Raw genomic sequence first — 19,750 nt, 5'->3', positions numbered from 1 at the left:
TTAATATACATTATACTGATAAGGCTTCATTCATAGCAGTGCAAAATATAATCAATACATGAAACATTTGATTTCCAGCTGAGGGTGAAACTCTGACCGACACAAATACTTTGATTTAACATTTTACAAACATGGAAATATAAAGTTAAAGGCTGAAAAAGGCACGTTCAGGCGTCAGATTGTCTCTAAACATAAACACATAAAGCTGCTGCAGAAAATCATTGGCAGGATATCAGAGTTTGGTTCAGTGCGCAGAGACATGACGAGTGGCTCATGGACGACTCTTGCTCTCTCTTAAGATATATATATAAATTATACAGACATAACAGACTCATTTCTCTGTGTAAAACTGCAGTAAACATGAACAACCGCTCAGTGTGAGGCGTTTGAACAGGATGTAAGAGTTGGACTGGGTCGGATAATTAGAGAAGCTTCTTGCTCGTTTGTCATGACGTGTGAATCTGTCCGATCCATCGGACGCTAAAACAACTAAATTATTCTGGAGAAAATTAAGAATATTTCTGTATTTATGTTCTTTTATCTTCACAAACTAGCTTTCAAAAAGCTGTGCACCGAGCTAGCTCCTTTCAGTCGCTGAATTCAGTGTGTGGTTAGCTTAGCTTAGCATAGAGACTGGAAGGCGGGGGAAACAAACAGAGAAACCAAACTTGTGCTTCTCATGTCTCTTAAATTGCATCCATGCTTCCTTCACTTGCGTCTTAGTCCCTCCCACCAAAGATGCATGGAGAGATGCAAGGAAACCAAGAGAGGATAGAGGAAACAAGGGAATGTTTTTTAGGAGACATGAGACGTCCTTTCCGATGAAGCGTCACGTAATTTTTGATTGATTAAATTTAAGAGAAATTAATTTGCTACTTTTGATTTTTAGTCAACTTATTTTTACTCAGATGTTGACTCAGAAAACAAATAAAATCTGCAGTTATTCACTGCATTTTATATATTTTACGACAAGTTATGATCAATATTTCTTTCTAAGCGATCACAGGTTGTCAAATACCGACTCATTATAGGGACGTTGTTTATAGTCGGTTTTAAGGCGCCCTGTAAAGTCTGTTTTAAGGTCTGCTTCTTCCCCTCTGCGATATGAAACTCCGGTGATGTCCAATCTGCTGCAGCGTCCAATCACTAACTGATCTCTAATAAGGGGGCGTGTCTACAGTAAAAGACTTCCGTGGAGGCTGCTTTGAGACGATCCTCAATACGGCGGCTCCGGAACTACTTCCGGTTCGAGCGAGGAGCGAGGAAATATCAGATAAGAGACTTAGGAAGCAGTCTAACACTTCAGTTCTCTAAATTAGCTTCACCTTTCTAGTGGCTAACGGAGCTAAGTGTAGCGAGCATTGCACGTACATTACATTGGATACAGTTAGCCTATTAATGTAAGCTAACTGACGCTCATACCAAATCTGTTTCACACGACGTCAGAGAAAACTTAATTCTGACATGTATTAAAGGTTTCTGGCTGAGTCACAGCTGCTTGCAGGTTAGCGACAGTGTTTGCTACGTGAGTGAGCTGATGTTTAGAACAGCTGTTTGTCTCTGTACGCTGTAAAAAACTTTCTTTAAACATTTATTCTATGTCGTATATTAACTCAGAGCCTTTGATTGGCCGCCATGCTCGTGTTTATAAGCATACGGTCCTATAAATAGACTTAATGAACACTGTAGTAACACGTGTAGTGTTTGAACAAGTTAAGGCAGTGGTTCTGGTACAGCAGAGAGGCTCAGGCCTGCTGGAGCCCCACCAGCTCACAGCTCTTCTTCCACAGCTCTGCCTGCAGCTCGGTGTCGTAGGAGATGTCTGCAGACGCCCTCCTCTCGCCGTTGTAAAGGTAAGAGGCCCCTACGCCCTCCAGCTCCGAGGCAGCGGCAGCGAAGAGGGTGATGGAGGCTCCCTCTGCAGGAGTCTGAGGAGGAGACGGGGAGGAGCATCAACAGGTGGTGTGAAAATAAAGGTTTACTTCTTCAATAGGCCTGAAAATTAACAATGTTCTAACACGTATAGGAACAAACTACGTCATCTGCAGGTCATCGAATGTTTAGAGTCGTACCCTGAACAGGACTTTGGTCACCGGTTTCTTCAGCATCTGTGCGAGGGTCCACAGGTTGTCGTACAGCGCCGTGTCCACCATGCCGGGGTCCACGGCGTTCACGGTCACGTGGTAGCCGCCGGCCATCAGCTGCTCCTGCAGGTAGTAGGTGAAGAGGACCAGACCCAGTTTGCTCTGAGCGTAGGCACCATGGGAACTGTAGTGTTTCCTGGAGACAGGGAGCAGGTGTGGTTGATTACATGATTACAACATTAAAGGGAGGTTCTGAGTGAGTGTAGCAGGATGTCACAGGGAGGATGGAGTGTTTGTGACCTAAAGAACAACACATTCAGGAGGTCAAAGCTCCTCTTACTTCCTGTTCAGGTCGCCCAGGTTTATGACTCCGGCGTAGTGAGTAGCAGACGACATGTTGACGATCCTGGAGCAGCAGCCCGGCCCCCCCGACTTCTTCAGGATGTCCAGCAGCAGGTTGGTCAACAGGAAGTGACCCAGGTAGTTCAGCGCGAAGTGGAACTCAAAGCCGTCCTCCGTCTGCATCTCGGGAACCAGCATGGTGCCGGCTGCGGGACGGAGTCAAGAGGTTAATAACGACAACGTGTTGGAGACGGGATGCTGAGCACAGAGCAGGGCGAGCAGCGTACCGTTGTTGACCAGCAGGTGGAGCGGGAGGCCTCTGTTCCTGAACGCGTGAGCAAACTGTCGCACCGACTTCAGGGAGGTCAGATCCACAAACACAAACTCGGCTGGACAAAGAGAAAGACATAAAGATGATTTAATATGAAGTGTAAAGACGCTTGAAAGGCAGAGCTCTGCTCCCTTTCTCTCTTTACCTTTTGAGGCCTACCTGCAGTACCGTCTCAGCCCACCAGGGGGCGGACCAGACGTTTGAAATCGCTGGCTTTAAAAAAAGTCTGACAAAAAAACATGCTCTTCATGATTTTTTGTACGAACAGGAAATGACACGTAGCAGAGCAAATTAAAGTAGGTTTATAGACTAGGGATAGACCGATTATCGGCGCCGATATTCGGCATTATGACGCATATCGGCATCTGCCTTTTTTTTTTTTTTTTAATTTAAAAAAAATCTGACGGCCAATAAGAGTTCATTTCTTTGCAAATTTTATTTAACTTTGTTTTATTTACTTTATAAAACTTCAGGAAGTTATTTATTTATTTATTTAAATTTTCAGTTAACTTTATAAGAGATGCTACTGACCCTGGGAACTCCCTGCGCTTTTTGTTTGTTTGTTTAATAAACATATACTTAAAGGCATTTAAACAAAGTTAAGTGTTGGAGTTTGTTTGACGCCAATATTTTCACTTTTACTGCAATTGAATATCGGCTCCAAATATCAGTTATCGGCCTCCTTGACTACTAATAATCGGTATCGGTATCGGCCCTGAAAAAAACATATTGGTCTATCTCTATTATAGACCCATAGATTCTATGAGGCCATATCACATGACCTGCCTCAGGTACTCGTCGCTGTCTGTAGTTTAAATGCTTTAAAGTTTCAGCTACAGAGTCAAACTATTATTTTAGAAGCAGGGAAGGTTGCTGTCAGGTGCAGGACTCCTGGTTAAAGAGATGTTATAGAAACATTCCTGATAAAATGAAGGTTCAATTAAAACAAGGTGGAGAAAGTTCTAGATCCATGAGTCTGGTTCTGCTCGAGGTTTGGCACTGTATAACTAATTATCGATTGATTGAAGTGTGCAGAGAAGATTAAAACTCATCCTATGCTCTTTGGGAAACAGCAAACATGACATGCTGATGGTTCATTAAAGGGTCATGAGGTCGGAGTCCGAAGTCGTCCCTGAATGAGGCCTCTGAGATTGACTGAAGTTGATCCTCTGCAGCGTGTTCATTAGAGATTAAAGCAGGTTAACTCCACCTGAAGCAAACTGTTCATTATAGTAACATAGAAGAGATTAAAGACGCACACAAAAAGACACTTTTTAAGGCTGTAACTTTCTCCTGTTTCCCTCCAATAGGAGGAGGTCTGCTTTTCAAAATAAAAGGAAATAAAACTAATGTTTACAGACTGTGTGTAAGTCTTGTGTGCAAGTCATTTCCTGCTGGTATTTGGTATTTTTTTCCCTAAAAACAGCATTTATCCCTCTACGTTACAATTTAAAGGAGCGTTTTCTCTACCTTATATTATTAGTGTCTCTAATGTTTGAAACTTTTGTTTTTTGAACATTTTAAACCTAGAAATGAAACAGTTACTCTAATAAACGTCTAATCTTTTGGACCGAGGTATATATATATATATATATATAGCTTTAATTTGAAACAATAATTATAATTTATTTATATAAAATAAATAATGACAGTTAAGGTTCGGTGAGTGACAGAAAACTATCCACCCTGATGTGTATATTGTGGACCTTTCATTCAAAAGTAAATCCCCTTTCTTTGTTTCAAAGTTCCATGAAGAACAGAGTGGAGATAATTTAAATCAGTGTCAAACTGAGCTCTTAAAACCTGCATCAATCTGTTTCAGTCTGCAGGAGCAGCTTTGGTTTCACTGGCTGTTTTATAAAATCGATCAAATGTCTGATGTGAACAGAGAGTGATGAGGACAGACGGGTGTTTACCTTTTCCTTTGCCTCCTTCCTGAATCTTCTTGACGGCCTCGGCGCCCTCCTCTCTCTCGTTCCCAACTGGAGGTGATGGAGATCAGAGAGTCCAGCACAAACCCAGTTACAAAGCTCACACCGTATGTGTTTATAGTTCCTCTTAGGGATGCACGATATTATCGGCACGTTATCGGTATCGGCCGATATTGGCTTAAAAACGAACTATCGGATATCGGCCAACACGCCGATATCTGCCGATATAATTAACCGATAAAATAATGGGCTGCTGCATACTTGATTAAATGCCCGACCTCGGCGCAATGTCCCCGGCGCGAAGAAGACCTGCGCGGCGCAGCGTGATGATGTCACGTGTGTCTACCTGCAGCATGAGAGAGTTAGAAGCCAAAATGTCCGTGGTGTGGAAGTTTTTCAAAGTGTCCGAAATAGATAGCAAAGCTGCTGTTTGCAATGACTGCTCAGCTTCGGTGATGCGAGGAGGAGCCAAGGCAAAGTCTTTCAACACTACAAACTGGATTAACCATCTCAAGACCCGTCACCCCGACCGTTAACAAATGTGATAAGAGTATAACCATTATACTGGACGCTAATTCCAATACAGAAGAGAGTTGATGATCTCTGCAATTCGGTGTGCGGGAAAAAAATATCGGTATCGGTAATCGGCTAAATGAGTTGTAAAATATCGGCATATCGGATATCGGCAAAAAATCCAATATCGTGCATCCCTAGTTCCTCTTATTACTCATGAACAGTCTTTGCAGTCAAACATAAAACAAATTAATCTAATTTTTACTTCTGAAAAGAAGGTTTAAGACGGGACATCATCTACAGGTTTCTGTTGAATCTGTCTTAATTGTAGGTCCAGAAATTATGCCAGCTAAAACACTGGGTGATATGAGTCCAAGCCTAAAATATAAAGCTTAAAAACAGTGCTAATGTGATGCTAAAGCTTTATCTCAAACTAGCTAAGATCTGTAATTGTACTCTCTAGCTACATTAAAATGTAAGGTTATAGGAGACATATTGAAAGGTGGAAGAAGCAGGGTGTCTAAAGGCATGTGATTGGACAGAAGCATACCTATGAAAACATGCATGCCCAGGCCTGCCAGGTGTCTCGCAGTCTCAAAACCCATTCCTCTGGTCCCCCCCGTCACAATGGCAACCCTTCCATTTTGTTTGGGTAAGACTGTGTGGGAGGAAAGACGGGACCGCATGAGAACACTGTGCAACCCTTCATGTCCAGTTTATATGCCACAAACAGACGTTACATCGCTCCCTGCAAACACACCAGACCCCACTGACAAAAACAGTGATTTTACCTCACAGAACACAGGAGCTGCTGCCTCAATCTGTAAGTTTGTTTCTAGTGTTGTAACTTGAGGTTGGTTTAGATTCAACACAATATTTATGTAACACACAATAAGACAAAGAAACTAACCAGAGGAGGCAGCGGCAGGTAGAGCAGCAGCTCCTGTGTCCTGTGAGCTTAAATCACTGCTTTTGTGAATGGAGTCTGGTGTGTTTGCAGAGAGCGATGTAACGTCTGTGTGTGGTTACAAAAATCATCTTCCTCTGTAAAAAAAAAAAAGTCTATCTCTGTAGGGATCCTTTCTGTAATGTTGTCAGACACTTACAATAACAATCTGAGCCTGTCAGTGGAAACAACAAGAACTTTTAGTGGACGACCTTTGATCCATCAAGGATTATGTTGCAGACATTACAGCCTGTTTCACGGCTGCAGGATGAACACATCTACTGGAGAACACTTTTTGTACCTGTGAGTCATTTATAACCCAAAACATTGAGAGTTACAAACTGAATCTGTTTCTCCTGTGAAAATAAACAGTGGTTTTAAGTTAATCAATATTGTAATCACACAATAAAAAGTTTGGACGTCAACCAGAAAACAGAATCTTTACTTTTACACATCCATCGTTAATGCAGTCAAATATCAGATATTTACATTACACAAACTATAAAAGTTGAATCAGAATCCAAACAAATCAAAAGTGCAACAGAAAAGACATCAGAGTTTAAACATCCTGAGGAGATGTTTGTAAGAGGCAAAGGAAGTGAGATAAAAGACGGTAATATAACAACTACAATTCTGTTAGTGTTTAACAACAGTCTTTCTGAAGACATTATGACTGATTGGTCTGTAATATTTATTTAAATTAACTACGTCTTCTTTTCTGAGTTTGACAGAAAAGACTACTAGTATAAAATAAAATATAAAAGACTTACTTTAACACACTCTTTCCAACTGAGCCTATTTTGTTCTGCAGAAAAAACATTCGTTTTCGCCTGGTCATGTTACAAATTGGACAAGATCACAGTTTGTATCAAAGTATCAATATACGTATAAACGTAACTACGGTATGTACATTATGTAACTAACATACGTTACAGGAGTAGCATAAAATAAATGAAGTATCTTAGTTATGTAGTTTGTTACTTATTAAAATGAAATGCCAGACGTCTGAGTAGAAGTCCCATGTTTGTTTGACCCATCCAACACCTGCAATCGCCAACCAACCAATCTTTAAGGCTCTTCATACTCCGTCACCTGACTTCAACAGCACATCAAACAACATGCTAGAGGACAGCGTCCAAGATGACGCAAAGGGGAACCTTTAACGTCATCTTTTGAAGTGTTGAGCCAGCATTGAGCCACTGTGCGGGCGATCATTTTTGGAAGGTTTGGAGAGAGAACGGGCCGACTTTTATAAAGTGAAGTCATTTAAGGTCTGTACATCTCAATCTCAGAAAGGGTTAAGCCGACATGTTGTTTTCACCAAAATAAAAACAGCTCTGAAAGACCAAATAGGCCCAAACTCCAGGAAAGGTTAGTAAAACAGTTCATGGTCATGCTATTGACTGGTAGCAGGTAGTCCACTTAGTATGCAGGAGTAAAGTCACCAAAGTTCTCCTGAATGTTCAGACTGTAGCATTTCATTCCAGTGGCTGACCGAAACAAGAGCTTCCCTCCCCGACATCGTCCAAATCGTCCTCACAGGGTTCAGGCTCGTAGTAGCTCCGCGAGTTCTCATACAGGAAGACCTGCTGATCGACTAAAGGTGGAGCCAAACGGTTCCTTTTCCCACACAGAACCGTCCCAGAGGAGCTGAACAACCTGTGACAGGGTACACTTATGGCTGGGACACACCAGTACTTCTGGAGCACCTTTGGAAGGGTCGGAAACAAGGGCGCATGACTCGACCACCACAGTAGAGGGTCCTCATTCAGACCAAGGACTCTTTGTGACTTGTAGTTGCTCAGCTCCTCTACCACCTGTGCATGCAGCTCCTCCTGGCTCTGGTCTGAATCGGACTGGCAGAATATGGCTGCCAAAGGGTTGTCTTGGGTTACACTGCTGGCTGAAGTTTCTCTCAGAGGCTTTTTGGTAGGTGGCTCGTCAGATGCCAAGGAGAAATCATCCAAGCATGGTCGCTCCGCAATTTGCTTCTCAAGGATTGCTTTTGCTTCATCGATAACGTTGTTCTCAACTTTGGAGCGTTCCTGAGCCGACAGGAAGGGCAGCTTCTTGTACCGAGGATCGAGGAAGGCAGCAACATTGAGGAACGGTGAAATTTCTTGGGATAGTTGAGAATTCTGTGAATAAGTGCTCAATAGGACCTTGGAGATGACCTCTTTGGTCATGCTGATCTCTTTCAGGTCCCCTTCCTTCCCTTTGAGGGTGGTGTTCAACAGCATATGAAGCACAGGACGAACCATGCTAATGGTCGGGTACCTGCAAGAAGTTATCATGTCTGCCACGACTTTAAAAGGCTGGAGGACTTCAATCAGGCCCTCCAACAAGGCCCAGTTGGAGCCATCGAAGCTGAAATGTTGGCTGCTGGAGCTCTCTACAAGTGTTGCAGTGACAGCAACCTGTTGCTCTTTCAGCCTTTGTAGCATTGCCAAAGTGGCCAACCATGACCTCCCCCTGTCTGTGATGAGTGCACACTGAGCCAGGCCATGCTGCTTCTGTTTGTCCCTCAGCAGATACATCGCTGGTTCTCGGAAGTGATCAACAAGTTTGCGGCAACAACCCAGAAAGCTTTCGACTCGTGGCAGCTGGAAGGCTTCATCCATTGCTCGATTGACGGTATGTCCAAGGCACGGCATTTCCACGGACAGTTCCAGGAGCGAGCATGCTTTGACGATGTCCACTGAACCATTCGTGGTGGCACCGACAACTTTATGAGTTATCCCCCATTCAACAAAAGCTTCATACATCGCTCTGGTGATGTTCTCGGCCGTGTTGTCCTCTTGTACCTCAAAAGTTTTAAGGCACTTGTTGGTCATTGAGAAGCCAGTTGTACTGTTGTAGTTTACTGAATGCAAAGAGAGTGAAATGTATGTTCGGTTCTGGGTTTGGCTTTGCCAAAGGTCCGTAGTAACACCACAGTTCACAACCCCAGCAAGCTCACTAAAGACCAAGTCCCTGGTACGGCAATATAGCTGAGGAAGCATTTTAGCTGCCAGGTTGGTTTTGCTCGGTGGAGAGTACCCGGGATCGACTGTACTCATTAAGGCCTTGAAGGTACGCTCTTGGACTACAGATACAGGATACAACCCCTCACAGATGAAGTTGACAATAGCTGCTGTCAGATCACTGTGTCGTCTGTTCTCATAGTTTACGCTCTGCCTAAAGTTTGAGTCCTGGGGTTGTTGGTGAACATGTACACCTGAAGGCTCGGTCTTTATCCTGGAGAACGCCGTGGCGAACGCCTCGCGCATCTGATCAGTGTTGCTCTTCACAAACTCACTGAACTCAACGGGGTGGTTCTTTTCAAGGTGGTACGACAGATTGGAGGTGTTTCCAGAGTAAGCAATTTGACTCATACAAACACGACAGTAAATCCGTTTCCAGTGCAATATGCAGCCGTCTGCATCCGTGTCAAAGCCAAAGTATTTCCACACTTTGCTTTTTGCTCGTGGGTGTGCGACCAGATTGAGGCCGGAGCACGAAGGTCCTGAACTTTTACCCTCCATTGGATGCCTTCACTTATTGAGTACCTAACAAGGATAGTGAAATAAACATTTGTGGATGTTGATAAAAATGTTAAAGACATTTGCAAGGCTAGAGATGATCTTTAAATCTTACCCTCGCTGTTGCCTGATCTGATCCCAAAAAACCCAAATTTGGATAGATATGTCGTCTTTAAGACGAATAAACTACAAACAGGATGGAGGCTAACAACATCTCTTAATCCTAAAGATCTTACTTTCTATACAACTTCCCAGAATGCAATGTCACACAAAAGAAGGAAGAAACAATTGTCAAATTCAGGACTACTAAAGATGTCATAACTTAAATGTAGCTTTTGTTGGCGGCAGTATTTCCATTGGACAGAGCAAGGCTAGCTGTTTCTATGCTAAGCTAAGCTAGTTATTCCTGGAGATGGCTTTACATTCAATTACCAGATATGAGTGGTCAAAAGAGCAATATCCAACTATTCTTTTAAAATAAGGTGTTTGAGATAGTACCAAAACATGCCAGATTAGCTAATCTGTTAGCTAGTTTTTATTTAAGTTGTACATCAGGATAACTTATGTTTATGTACTTTTAATTTGAGCCAACAATATTTGACAAATCAAACATTAAATTGTAATTCAAAGCACCAGAAATATTTGCTGTGAAGTCTTGTAAGATCTGACAGAGTGACTTCACCTACTTATTTGTTCCACTTGGGGTTTTACAGTTCACTGGAGGATTCTAAAGAAATAAGCCTTTATTTAAGAGATGTTTAATATGTGGGGTTTTTGCTGAAATTCCCAAAGTGACCAACCACACTGACGCCTACTTAGGAAGTTCCCCGGCTGCCTGCATTCTTTGTGAGATTAAAGGATCGTTTAATTTAAGACATCGGGACACAATCGGCTCTTTGTGTGATAACAAACTAACGTCACAGGCTTTTACTGAAACTTATCTTTGGTTGAAATTAGCTTTAAAAACTGGAGGCATTAAAAGGCAAATATTTGATTTGATCACAGATTTAATATTACATCTCATGGTTTCAATTAGGTCATTCGACGTGCTTAACTTTTAGAGGTTATCCCATATTTAGCTTGGCTGGGAAACTCCTGTAACAATTAACCCTTTAATACAGACATCGTTCCTACCTTATGCAGGCTTTATTTTTGAATTTGTCCCTCCCTTGAGTTATTTAGCTTCTTTGTTTTAAGTTCTTACATAGCATTTGCAGACTTATAGACACCTAGAGCTGCAATTGTAGATTGTTTTAATGATTATTTATTCTGTGAATGATTGATTCTGAGTAAAACTGTGGAAGGTAAAAGTTAGACACAAACCAGAAGCAGTTTTTGGTGTGATTTTACTAACATTTATTTATAATAATCCTGTTTATAATCCTTATTTCTGCAGAGTTTCACACTTTTTAATACAAACATTTGTATTATAGAGTTGAGCCTATAGACAAACCGATGTTCGCTTGCTGAAGCAGACACACGTGATGTTAGAGTAACCATGATGAATTATTTTTTCTGTGTTCACAAAATGTTTGGATTTTTGAATCACATGATGCGTACTGAGGACAGTTTCAGCCTGAAGGAAAACAATGTCTTTCTATAGCGTGAAATTAATATGAAGGCCAAATTGCAGCTTGCACATAAAAGCTCATTTCATACTGTATTAGGTTGTTTGAACTGCTGGTAAAAAAAAGAAGATTGTCCTCTGTAAAAGAGGGAAAAATGGGTGGAACGAATAGTTTTTATCTTCTTATCTTTAATTAAAAAAACATTTAGTATTAAAAATGTCTATGTACATGTTGTACAGTTTAGCTGAAGTCTGCATGATTCTCTCATTATCAGGATACCTTTGGAACTGGTAGAATTATTCTATGTATTAATATATAGCCTATATTATTAAAAAGTGATAGAAACGGTCCAAAGTGGAAAATAAATATAAGGATATTATTATTATCAATATTATAATTTTTTTGCCGTATCACACAGCCCTTATTAAAGCTCATTTGAGTGAAAATCGTCTTTATTTTAGCAGGTAAATACAATATAAGACACTGAATGAGTACTCAAATTCTGAAACTGAAATTCTGACTAATTAACAGCAAATGTTGCATTGTTAATATGGGAAAGGAATATTGATTTTTAGACCGACTTGATAAAGTTTGAACTTGCATTTTAACTGTCAAAAAAAGCAGTGACAGGTTAGGCACTCACTCAGACCGCATCACCAAACCCTCTTAAGAATATCGCCAATTTAACGTTTTGATTCTCTACAACATTAAACCTCTTTGAAGAATTTGGCTCAATATATATTCAAGTAACTGCTCTTGTAGTAAATTTAAAACACATAGGATGTCTTTGTCTTACAGCATTTCTTTATATTACAGTTGTGTTTGGGAGATGTGGGTCAAACGGTTAGCTGTCATATTTCATTTGGGATATTTTATCATTTTAATTTTATTTAATATTCTACTCCAAGCTTTCGTAAATTATGCCGAACTGACCGGAAGACATTACTGCCATTGGGTCCTGACTTAGTTTTAATCGACATTGTTGATTTAATGATTAATAAGGTCATATTTTTTAAAACGGTATTTTTCTAAGGGAGTTCGGCAGGCAAACGGAACTTGAGAAATCCTTACTTCACGGGATAGACGTAAGCAGACAGTAACATATATTTGTGAAACAAAAGTCGACCTGACCTGGCAGCGTGAAAGATCTGTTGAACATCTGATAGACAAGCACTCTAGCCCCGCAGAAATACAGCCTGATGAGAGGCACCAACACTGACAGCAGCCACATCCTCTGTTTCCCTCCGAACTGCTTCCTGCCGAGTCCAACGGTGCTTCACGATAATGAGTCCGGCTCGGGGCCTGCCGGGGATTAGTCTGGCTGTGGTTCCGCCCCCAAGAAAACGCGTCACAGGAATGCGGGAATGCCGAAAATGATGCGGATTAACGGTTCAAACAAGATCTTATTTTAAAGCTTTTCTGTTTAACTTCTTACGCTGTATGAATGGATTCTTTGTGTTGTTGCTGAATGCGGCTCACAGTGAAGCATGGAGACATGTTGCAGGGGCAGTTTCTGTAAATTGATTAAACACACCTTTAACTAGCACAAAATGTTACCACTGACCTGGAGGCTAATGAAATCTATAAAAGGAGGTTAAAAACGAGTCACGAGTCAAAGCTATCAATAACGAAATAATACAAAAAAAGAATGTGTGCAATTTCATATTACTGCGACTGCTGTGACAGAACAATCTTTTTGGTTTCCCTGATAAACTCGAACTGAATTCGCCGAATTACACAAACTTAAATTAATCAATGAACTTTAAAATAAAAAAAATAAGATTTTTTGTTTCCACGAGAAAATGAGCTTTGTGATGTTGAAAAAAAGAAATAGATTATCTCGAGAAATCTGTCTCTTGTCCTGATCAAGAAGACACCAACATCTGTTGTCTCCTTCGCCCATTCTTCAAAGGTCATCAAAGGATATCTGATTGGATCAAATCTCAAGAATAGGTTAAAAACAAGATTCTGAAATCGATCAGATCCGGTAATCCAGTTTGTTTATATCTGATCAAACCTCCTTGTGTTTCAACCTTTGAGCAGGAAAACTTTGATCCAAACATCAGGAGGATCCTGATCCCAGCAGAGGAGGATTCAGGCGTTTGTATCTCTGCGGTAACATAGCACATACAACATGAAGGTCGTTAAAATAATCCTAAAAGAATCCAGCAAACATCAATATAAGATATTTGATTTAAAGCAGCTGTGAGGAACTTTCATTGTGTGGATTTTGGCGCCCCCTGTGGACAAAGTGTGTTGTACACAGTCCCTTTTAGAGGATTAGGACACCCTGAAAAGTCTGTTTCTGGATCAGGCTGATTCAATCCAGTTTTATTTTGAAAATCCAGGACAAAAGGAAGCTGGATTACCTGACCCTGGATGGTAAATCTGGATCATTCTGGTCCTGATGAAACTCTTTGAACAGCTGCGACCAGATGAGGAAGAATTGTTGTGTCTCCTGATTAATTATCTAAGTCTTCATCTGTTTAAGACAATGAGATACATTTTATGTGATTACGATAAAAACCAACTCTTTTATCTTCAGATAAAAATAAGTCGCAAAAAGAACCTTTTATTCTTGAGTCAATAAAGATGCTAACACAAAAAACACAGCTTGTTATTTAGAGATGATGAAATAATTAACTTTTTATTAGCTTTTTGAGACATGTGCCTTTTTGTTTCTGAGATAACGAGATGAATTCATCTGTTATTTAGTAAAAATAACATGAAAACACCAGACTCGTCCTTTAAAACGTCTCGTGGGACATTTTCTGTATGGAATTTTTAACTGCCTCCGGTTGTACGTTTCCCAAAATCCCACACATGCATGACATTTAAGGGACATACAGGCGTGTCACAGGGCGAGACGCAGCCCGCGGACACGACCACATAAAGTGTGCTTTGATAACGAGCTCAGTGCAGAACATCGTGCTGGCTACAAACCTCATAAACCCCAACAAACTCCGTCCTGCTGAACCGGATTATTCACGGCTGCAAAGCAGATGTCTCGAACACACTGTGTTTCTGTTGCGTGTGTCTGCAGGGATCAATAACTCCCATTGACACACTAGACATGGCGTGCCATCAACCACATTCATGAGGGTAGGGGGGAAAGGTCAGGACTCAGGGTCTGTCTGACATTTAGCGCCGAGATCAAATCTGCTGATCAGAGGATATTTTATCTCTCAGGGAGGTGAGATCTTTAGTTTGATCTACAGCTGCATGAACGACAGAGTTCATGCTTCTGTAGAGCGAGAGATAAAACTGCAGGCGAGGCTCCGACCTTCAGGATCCAAACATGACGTTTAAAGGGAGGTAAAAACGTATTAAACTTCTCTGATGTTCATTCCAGACGTCCACGATGTCTCTGAAACACCACGCAGGGTGGGACTCAGGGGCGAGTGATCTGGGATCTGAACAACATACCTTGGGATGATAACAGCCTGAAAGCTGGAGACGGGCCCGGCGTCAAACAGGCTGGTAGAGCCTCTCCATGGGCCGGCAACGGAGGCAGGACCACCCTGAGTTTGGATACGGCAGCAGAGGACCAGGTGTAAGTTGAAGGCTGGACCGGAGGACCAGGAGAGGGCTGAGAAGGAGGGTTGGACACTGGTAGGTGAGCCAAGGAACCCTGGAGCTGTAGAGGCACCACCACAGCAGCAGAAATAAGAAGAAGAAGAAGAAGAAGAAGACATACTTTATTAGAAAGAGGGGTGCTGAAGCTGCTTAGGAACAGAGGACGAGTGCAGAGGCTCTGCAGGGAGAGGTGTCAGAGAGTCGGAATGGACAGCAAACTGGGACATGGGGTCAGGAGCAGAGGACGGGACTGGAGCAGGAGTCAGCCGGGACGCCAATGTAGGACCAGGAACTGGATCGGCAACAGGCCCGACTGGAACAGGTTGACTAAAAAGGCGTACTTAAACTGAGTCCAAGAATTAAAGGTCCAACAAACAGATCACACAAGGACCGTCCTCAGGGAACAGTGGTTGGAAGGTTTGACGAAGGACACAGAAACAGGGGAGGACAAAGACAGTGACGTAAAACAAACAAAAACCAAGATGGCGACGTGTAAAAAGCCAGACTGGAGGCTTGAAAAGTCGTCCACACACTGATACACACGCACATCCACTTCCTGTACAGTCCATGATGAACCCTGAGGACCACAGGGCGGCTCCTCCAGCTTATGGTACACAACATGACTCATCACCTCTAATTCTTCTGTCTGTTTGTTCTTCACTAATCTGTTTTTGTCAGACTTCTTCAAGAAGAAACTTTCACAATACACCTTCAGTAACCGAGCCACACCTGGTCTGCTCTATAAAGGTGGGACCAGGTACCTGCACAGGTAGAAGCTCCTCTGTGCTGCTGCAGGACATCAACATGAAGTCTGCTCTGAGGGTCGCCTTCCTTCTGCTGCTGCTGCACTCTGCAGTCGGGATAGGAAAAGGTGAGATGGGTCCGTCGTGCGTTTAACACCTGTAACGAGCCTGAACACCTGACTTCAGACGTTGTTTCCTGTGAGTTTTATGTCTGAACCTGTTGAAATCTCAGTTTGTCTCACTGAGACTAAATTATGATTCTATTTGTTTTAGTTCAGATCATCAGGAGTCAAAGGTAACTGATCTCTACGGAAGCCCTGAGCCGACATGCATCCATACATTTTTTTACTCTGTTTTCCTGTGAGTCTTTTCAGTTGTTTTCTGGAGATCTCGACTTTGTTATCTCGAGATATCCTTGCTGGTTTTCATTTTCTGTTGATCTAGAAAACAGAACAACTGAAATGACTCGTTATTAGGAATGCACGATATTGGATTTTTTGCCGATATCCGATATGCCGATATTTTACAACTGATTTAGCCGATTACCGATACCGATATTTTTTTCCCGCACACCTAATTGCAGAGATCATCAACTCTCTTCTGTATTGGAATTAGCATACAGTATAACGGTGATACTCTTATCACATGTGTTACAACGGTCGGGGTGACGGGTCTTGAGATGGTTAATCAAGTTTGTAGTGTTGAAAGACTTTGCCTTGGCTCCTCCTCGCATCACCGAAGCTGAGCAGTCATTGCAAATAGCAGCTTTGCTATCTATTTCGGACACTTTGAAAAACTTCCACACCACGGACATTTTGGCTTCTAACTCTCTCATGCTGCAGGTAGACACACGTGACGTCATCACGCTGCGCCGCGCAGGTCTTCTTCGCACCGGGGACATTGCGCCTCGGTCGGGCATTTAATCAAGTATGCAGCAGCCCATTATTTTATCGGTTAATTATATCGGTGGATATCGGCGTGTTGGCCGATATCATTTTTAAGCCGATATCGGCCGATACCAATGACATGCCGATAATATCGTGCATCCCTACTCGTTATCATGGAAAACAGAGGAAATAAAATGTAAGGATGCATGTCCGCTCAGGGCTTCCGTAGCTTGCATCAGGTTTGCTGTGTAACTGTACATAAGTATTAATAATAACCCTGAGTCACACTTCAGATCCGCTCCCTGATTTTTCCTGCACAAACCTCCAGACTTCCTGTCCGCTCAGAGTTTAGAAAGGTGACTTTCCCAACAGGACGAGGCGTCGCGTCTGCTGTCGTAACTGCAGCAGAGACTTAAAGTCTTATAACGCTGTGTTTTGTAACATTGTCTCTAACAGGATTCAGCGTGTTTGATATCCTTCGTGGTAAAGGTGAGTTGCCCTTCATTCATGTTTAACTTTAATGACTTTTAACTGATCTTGTTACGTGTGCAGGAGTCACAGAAACTTTATCCATGCATCTCTTTGTTTCACAGGAGCTTCGTCTTCTATCACACCCAAACCTACTGACCCCCCCGCTGCAGGAAGTGAGTCTACACACGTTCTAATTAAAAAACTGTTAATTATTCTATATGTTTGTTTGATTTATTTGAACTGTCTTTTTAGATGGACTCAATCTGGCAGATGCTCTAAATCCAGGTAAACTCTTCTTCTGATGTTGATTTAAAACAAAACAAACTTCATTCTGACTTTAGATCAAATCAAAGATTAAACACAGCGTTGGTTAGAATCAAGCAAACATGATGAAAGAAGAAGAATGGAGTGATTACATGTCTATAATGAGTTTGCAGCTGGCTCTGCTGCCCCCAAGTGGCCAAAATATATACGACTGCTCCTTTAAATTGAAGCATTTTCATGATTCATGTAGTTTTTTAGTTTATCCGACACATATTTTATAATCTTAAGACATCAGTTACGTTAGCTAACAATCTGACATTAAACAGTGTTTTTAAAGGATTTACTGAAACACGTTCTCTGTTGACACAGGGATGGCGAAACCTGCTGCAGGTGAGCAAAACTTTATTATACACATAAAGACGGACAGAGTTTTATTTAGTATAATATTAATTTAAATACTTTTAAGTCTTGGTGAGGATACATTTATTAATTCACAGATGCTGAGATCATTTCAAAAGTGTACATATGTATTATTTCTTTCTCAGGTGGCTTCGACCTGGAGGACGCTCTCCATCCAGGTAAACATATTAGGATAAGATGTTGTTTTTAAATATGTTCTATTTGTGGTACTTTAATATCTCTATATGACTCAGTAACCTGGGAGAGACACATCTGAACTGTTGAATCTCTTAAATCTTAGGACATTTATATACTTCAGGCTGTTTTTTTTAACATATTAGTGGGGTGGCTGGCTGTGTAGATGCCAGTTTTAACTTGATTTATACATTAAAAACAGGAAATGATGTCATAAAACGTTAATACAAACTTCAGAAAAGGCTGAACACACATAAAGAGACGACGTGCTGAAGAACCAGGATCATGTTTGTGCAGCTTTTTAAAACTACATGTTGTCACAATAAGTTCTTAAACATCAAAGGCATATGGAGGGAATCAGGCCTGAAATGAGACTAGGCACAAGAGCTTATATTGTCATGACGACAACACCACCTTGTGGTTAACTTCCTGAACCTCATGTTAAATCAAGAAGATGAATAAAACATTTTTCACTCAGTTATTTTAATAACATTTAAATTTAAATGTTCATCAAACTTGAATCATTTAGGTTATCAACGTTTAAAGTCACTGCCAGCTTTTTTTTCTAATAGATTAGTGAGTTTCAGAGAGACATTAAGGACGTCATCTTCTGACATTTAATGGCAAAAACAACATTTATTAATCCAGAAAAAATCATGCATGCGTGTCACTATCGTCATACATCCAAGAGGTCTATGCCCACTTTGTGAGTCTGTAAATTCTGATGGAACTGACAGAACATTTAAATATATGAATCATATATTTAAACTTCTTTCTGAATGACTTCAGTCAGCAGCGTTTTTAGATTTTAAAGAGGTTAAAAACCTGTCCCATGTGTTTGTTCCCTCAGCTGCAGACCCCACAGGAGGAGGTGAGTCTCTCCTTTTATTACACGACCAGATATTTACTCTGGAAGATGTTTCTGCTCCTCACTTGAAATAGACCCACCTCTGTGTGACGTGTTCTCTCTCCCTCAAATGACTGAATGAATCTCCTAGACTGTCGGAAAGACGTGGTCGACAAGCTGAACGTGGTGATTAAGAATCAGGCCCAGCTGCTCCAGCTGCTGGCCGGGAGGAACCAGAGGTTGATGCACTGAGTGACGAGAGACAGGAAGAAGATGTGAGAAGATTTTATATTTAAATGTTTCTGTTGTTTGACTCTCTGTTCTCACTGACTGAAGCTTCCTCTGTTTTCAGATGATGATCTAATGTTCAACACGCCTGAACCTCTTCATCCTGTTTCCTCATTAATAAAAATGATGGTTTCATTCATCAGAACATCATGAATTTATTCTCCCAATATACTGACCTGCTGTATTTTAAATGTAATGATAGTAGGGGTGACAGAAGGTTTAAAGACTCTTTATTTCTCTCATTAAAGATCAGAAATGGTGAATTTTTGTCTGCATGTATTTATATTAAAGGGAAATCCTGGTATATCTAAACCTGGGTCATGTTCTGGGCCTAAATGAAAAAGTAAGATCTCTTCAAACACACCAGACTCCATTGATAAAAACAGCTATTTTACCTCACAGAACTGTGGTCCACTGCTGCTTGATCGGTTTGATGATATAGTTATAATCTTATACTCAATACTTCTACAGTAAGGTCGGATCACAAACACAAGGTGGCGCACATGCCTAAGTATAAACTGTAGGTCCATGTTTGACCAGCTGGGCTCTACAGTCCACACCCTTGTGTTACCTTACAGCAAGCAACCCCTCCCTTTGACTGTTTTCATGAGGACACTATGTTACTGGCTTCAATGTTGTTTGAAAACTTCCTTGAATAAATACTAAAGATGCAACTTCTACTTAAGACAAAAATCATGTACATTTTGACAAGTTTGATGCTATTAAAGGCTGTTAATTAGTCTTAGAATGAGGATTTTGGCTTTTTAGAAAAAGCCATTCAAAAATACCATCTAAAACTTGCTCTATTAAAGGATTATCTGCTTTCCAGTAACACTTTACACTT

General features: G+C 41.3%; 2 protein-coding genes across 2 annotated transcripts; both read right to left on the bottom strand.

The window, feature by feature from the left end:
• Window positions 1–1,745: 1,745 nt before the first annotated feature.
• dhrsx (dehydrogenase/reductase (SDR family) X-linked) lies at window positions 1,746–12,467 on the bottom strand. The gene is made up of 7 exons (XM_069675579.1): window positions 12,368–12,467; window positions 5,752–5,859; window positions 4,674–4,739; window positions 2,714–2,815; window positions 2,425–2,632; window positions 2,073–2,280; window positions 1,746–1,928 (listed from the first exon to the last, which is right to left on the bottom strand). Exons 1-7 carry the CDS (start codon window positions 12,465–12,467, stop codon window positions 1,746–1,748), a joined length of 975 nt encoding a protein of 324 aa, XP_069531680.1.
• LOC138603694 (E3 SUMO-protein ligase ZBED1-like) lies at window positions 6,569–9,682 on the bottom strand. Its single transcript, XM_069675578.1, has one exon. The coding sequence runs from the start codon at window positions 9,669–9,671 to the stop codon at window positions 7,626–7,628; it is 2,046 nt and encodes a 681-aa protein (XP_069531679.1). The 5' UTR covers window positions 9,672–9,682; the 3' UTR covers window positions 6,569–7,625.
• Window positions 12,468–19,750: the final 7,283 nt, after the last annotated feature.

Source organism: Semicossyphus pulcher, unplaced genomic scaffold (genome assembly GCF_022749685.1).
Source record: "Semicossyphus pulcher isolate SPU_LCO1_2020_fin unplaced genomic scaffold, fSemPul1.0.p SCAF_24, whole genome shotgun sequence".
Lineage (NCBI taxonomy): Eukaryota > Metazoa > Chordata > Actinopteri > Labriformes > Labridae > Semicossyphus > Semicossyphus pulcher.
Note: the sequence above shows the minus strand (reverse complement) of the source record. Positions and strands in the feature narration are given on the sequence as shown.

Coding starts and splice junctions, on each gene's coding strand:
- LOC138603694 (XM_069675578.1), bottom strand. CDS start 9,671: ATGGAGGGTAAAAGTTCAGGACCTTCGTGCTCCGGCCTCAATCTGGTC.
- dhrsx (XM_069675579.1), bottom strand. CDS start 12,467: ATGTGGCTGCTGTCAGTGTTGGTGCCTCTCATCAGGCTGTATTTCTGC. Junction 4,740..5,751: donor GGGCATGCATGTTTTCATAG/GTATGCTTCTGT, acceptor CATCACCTCCAG/TTGGGAACGAGAGAGAGGAG. Junction 2,633..2,713: donor CCACCTGCTGGTCAACAACG/GTACGCTGCTCG, acceptor TCCGTCCCGCAG/CCGGCACCATGCTGGTTCCC.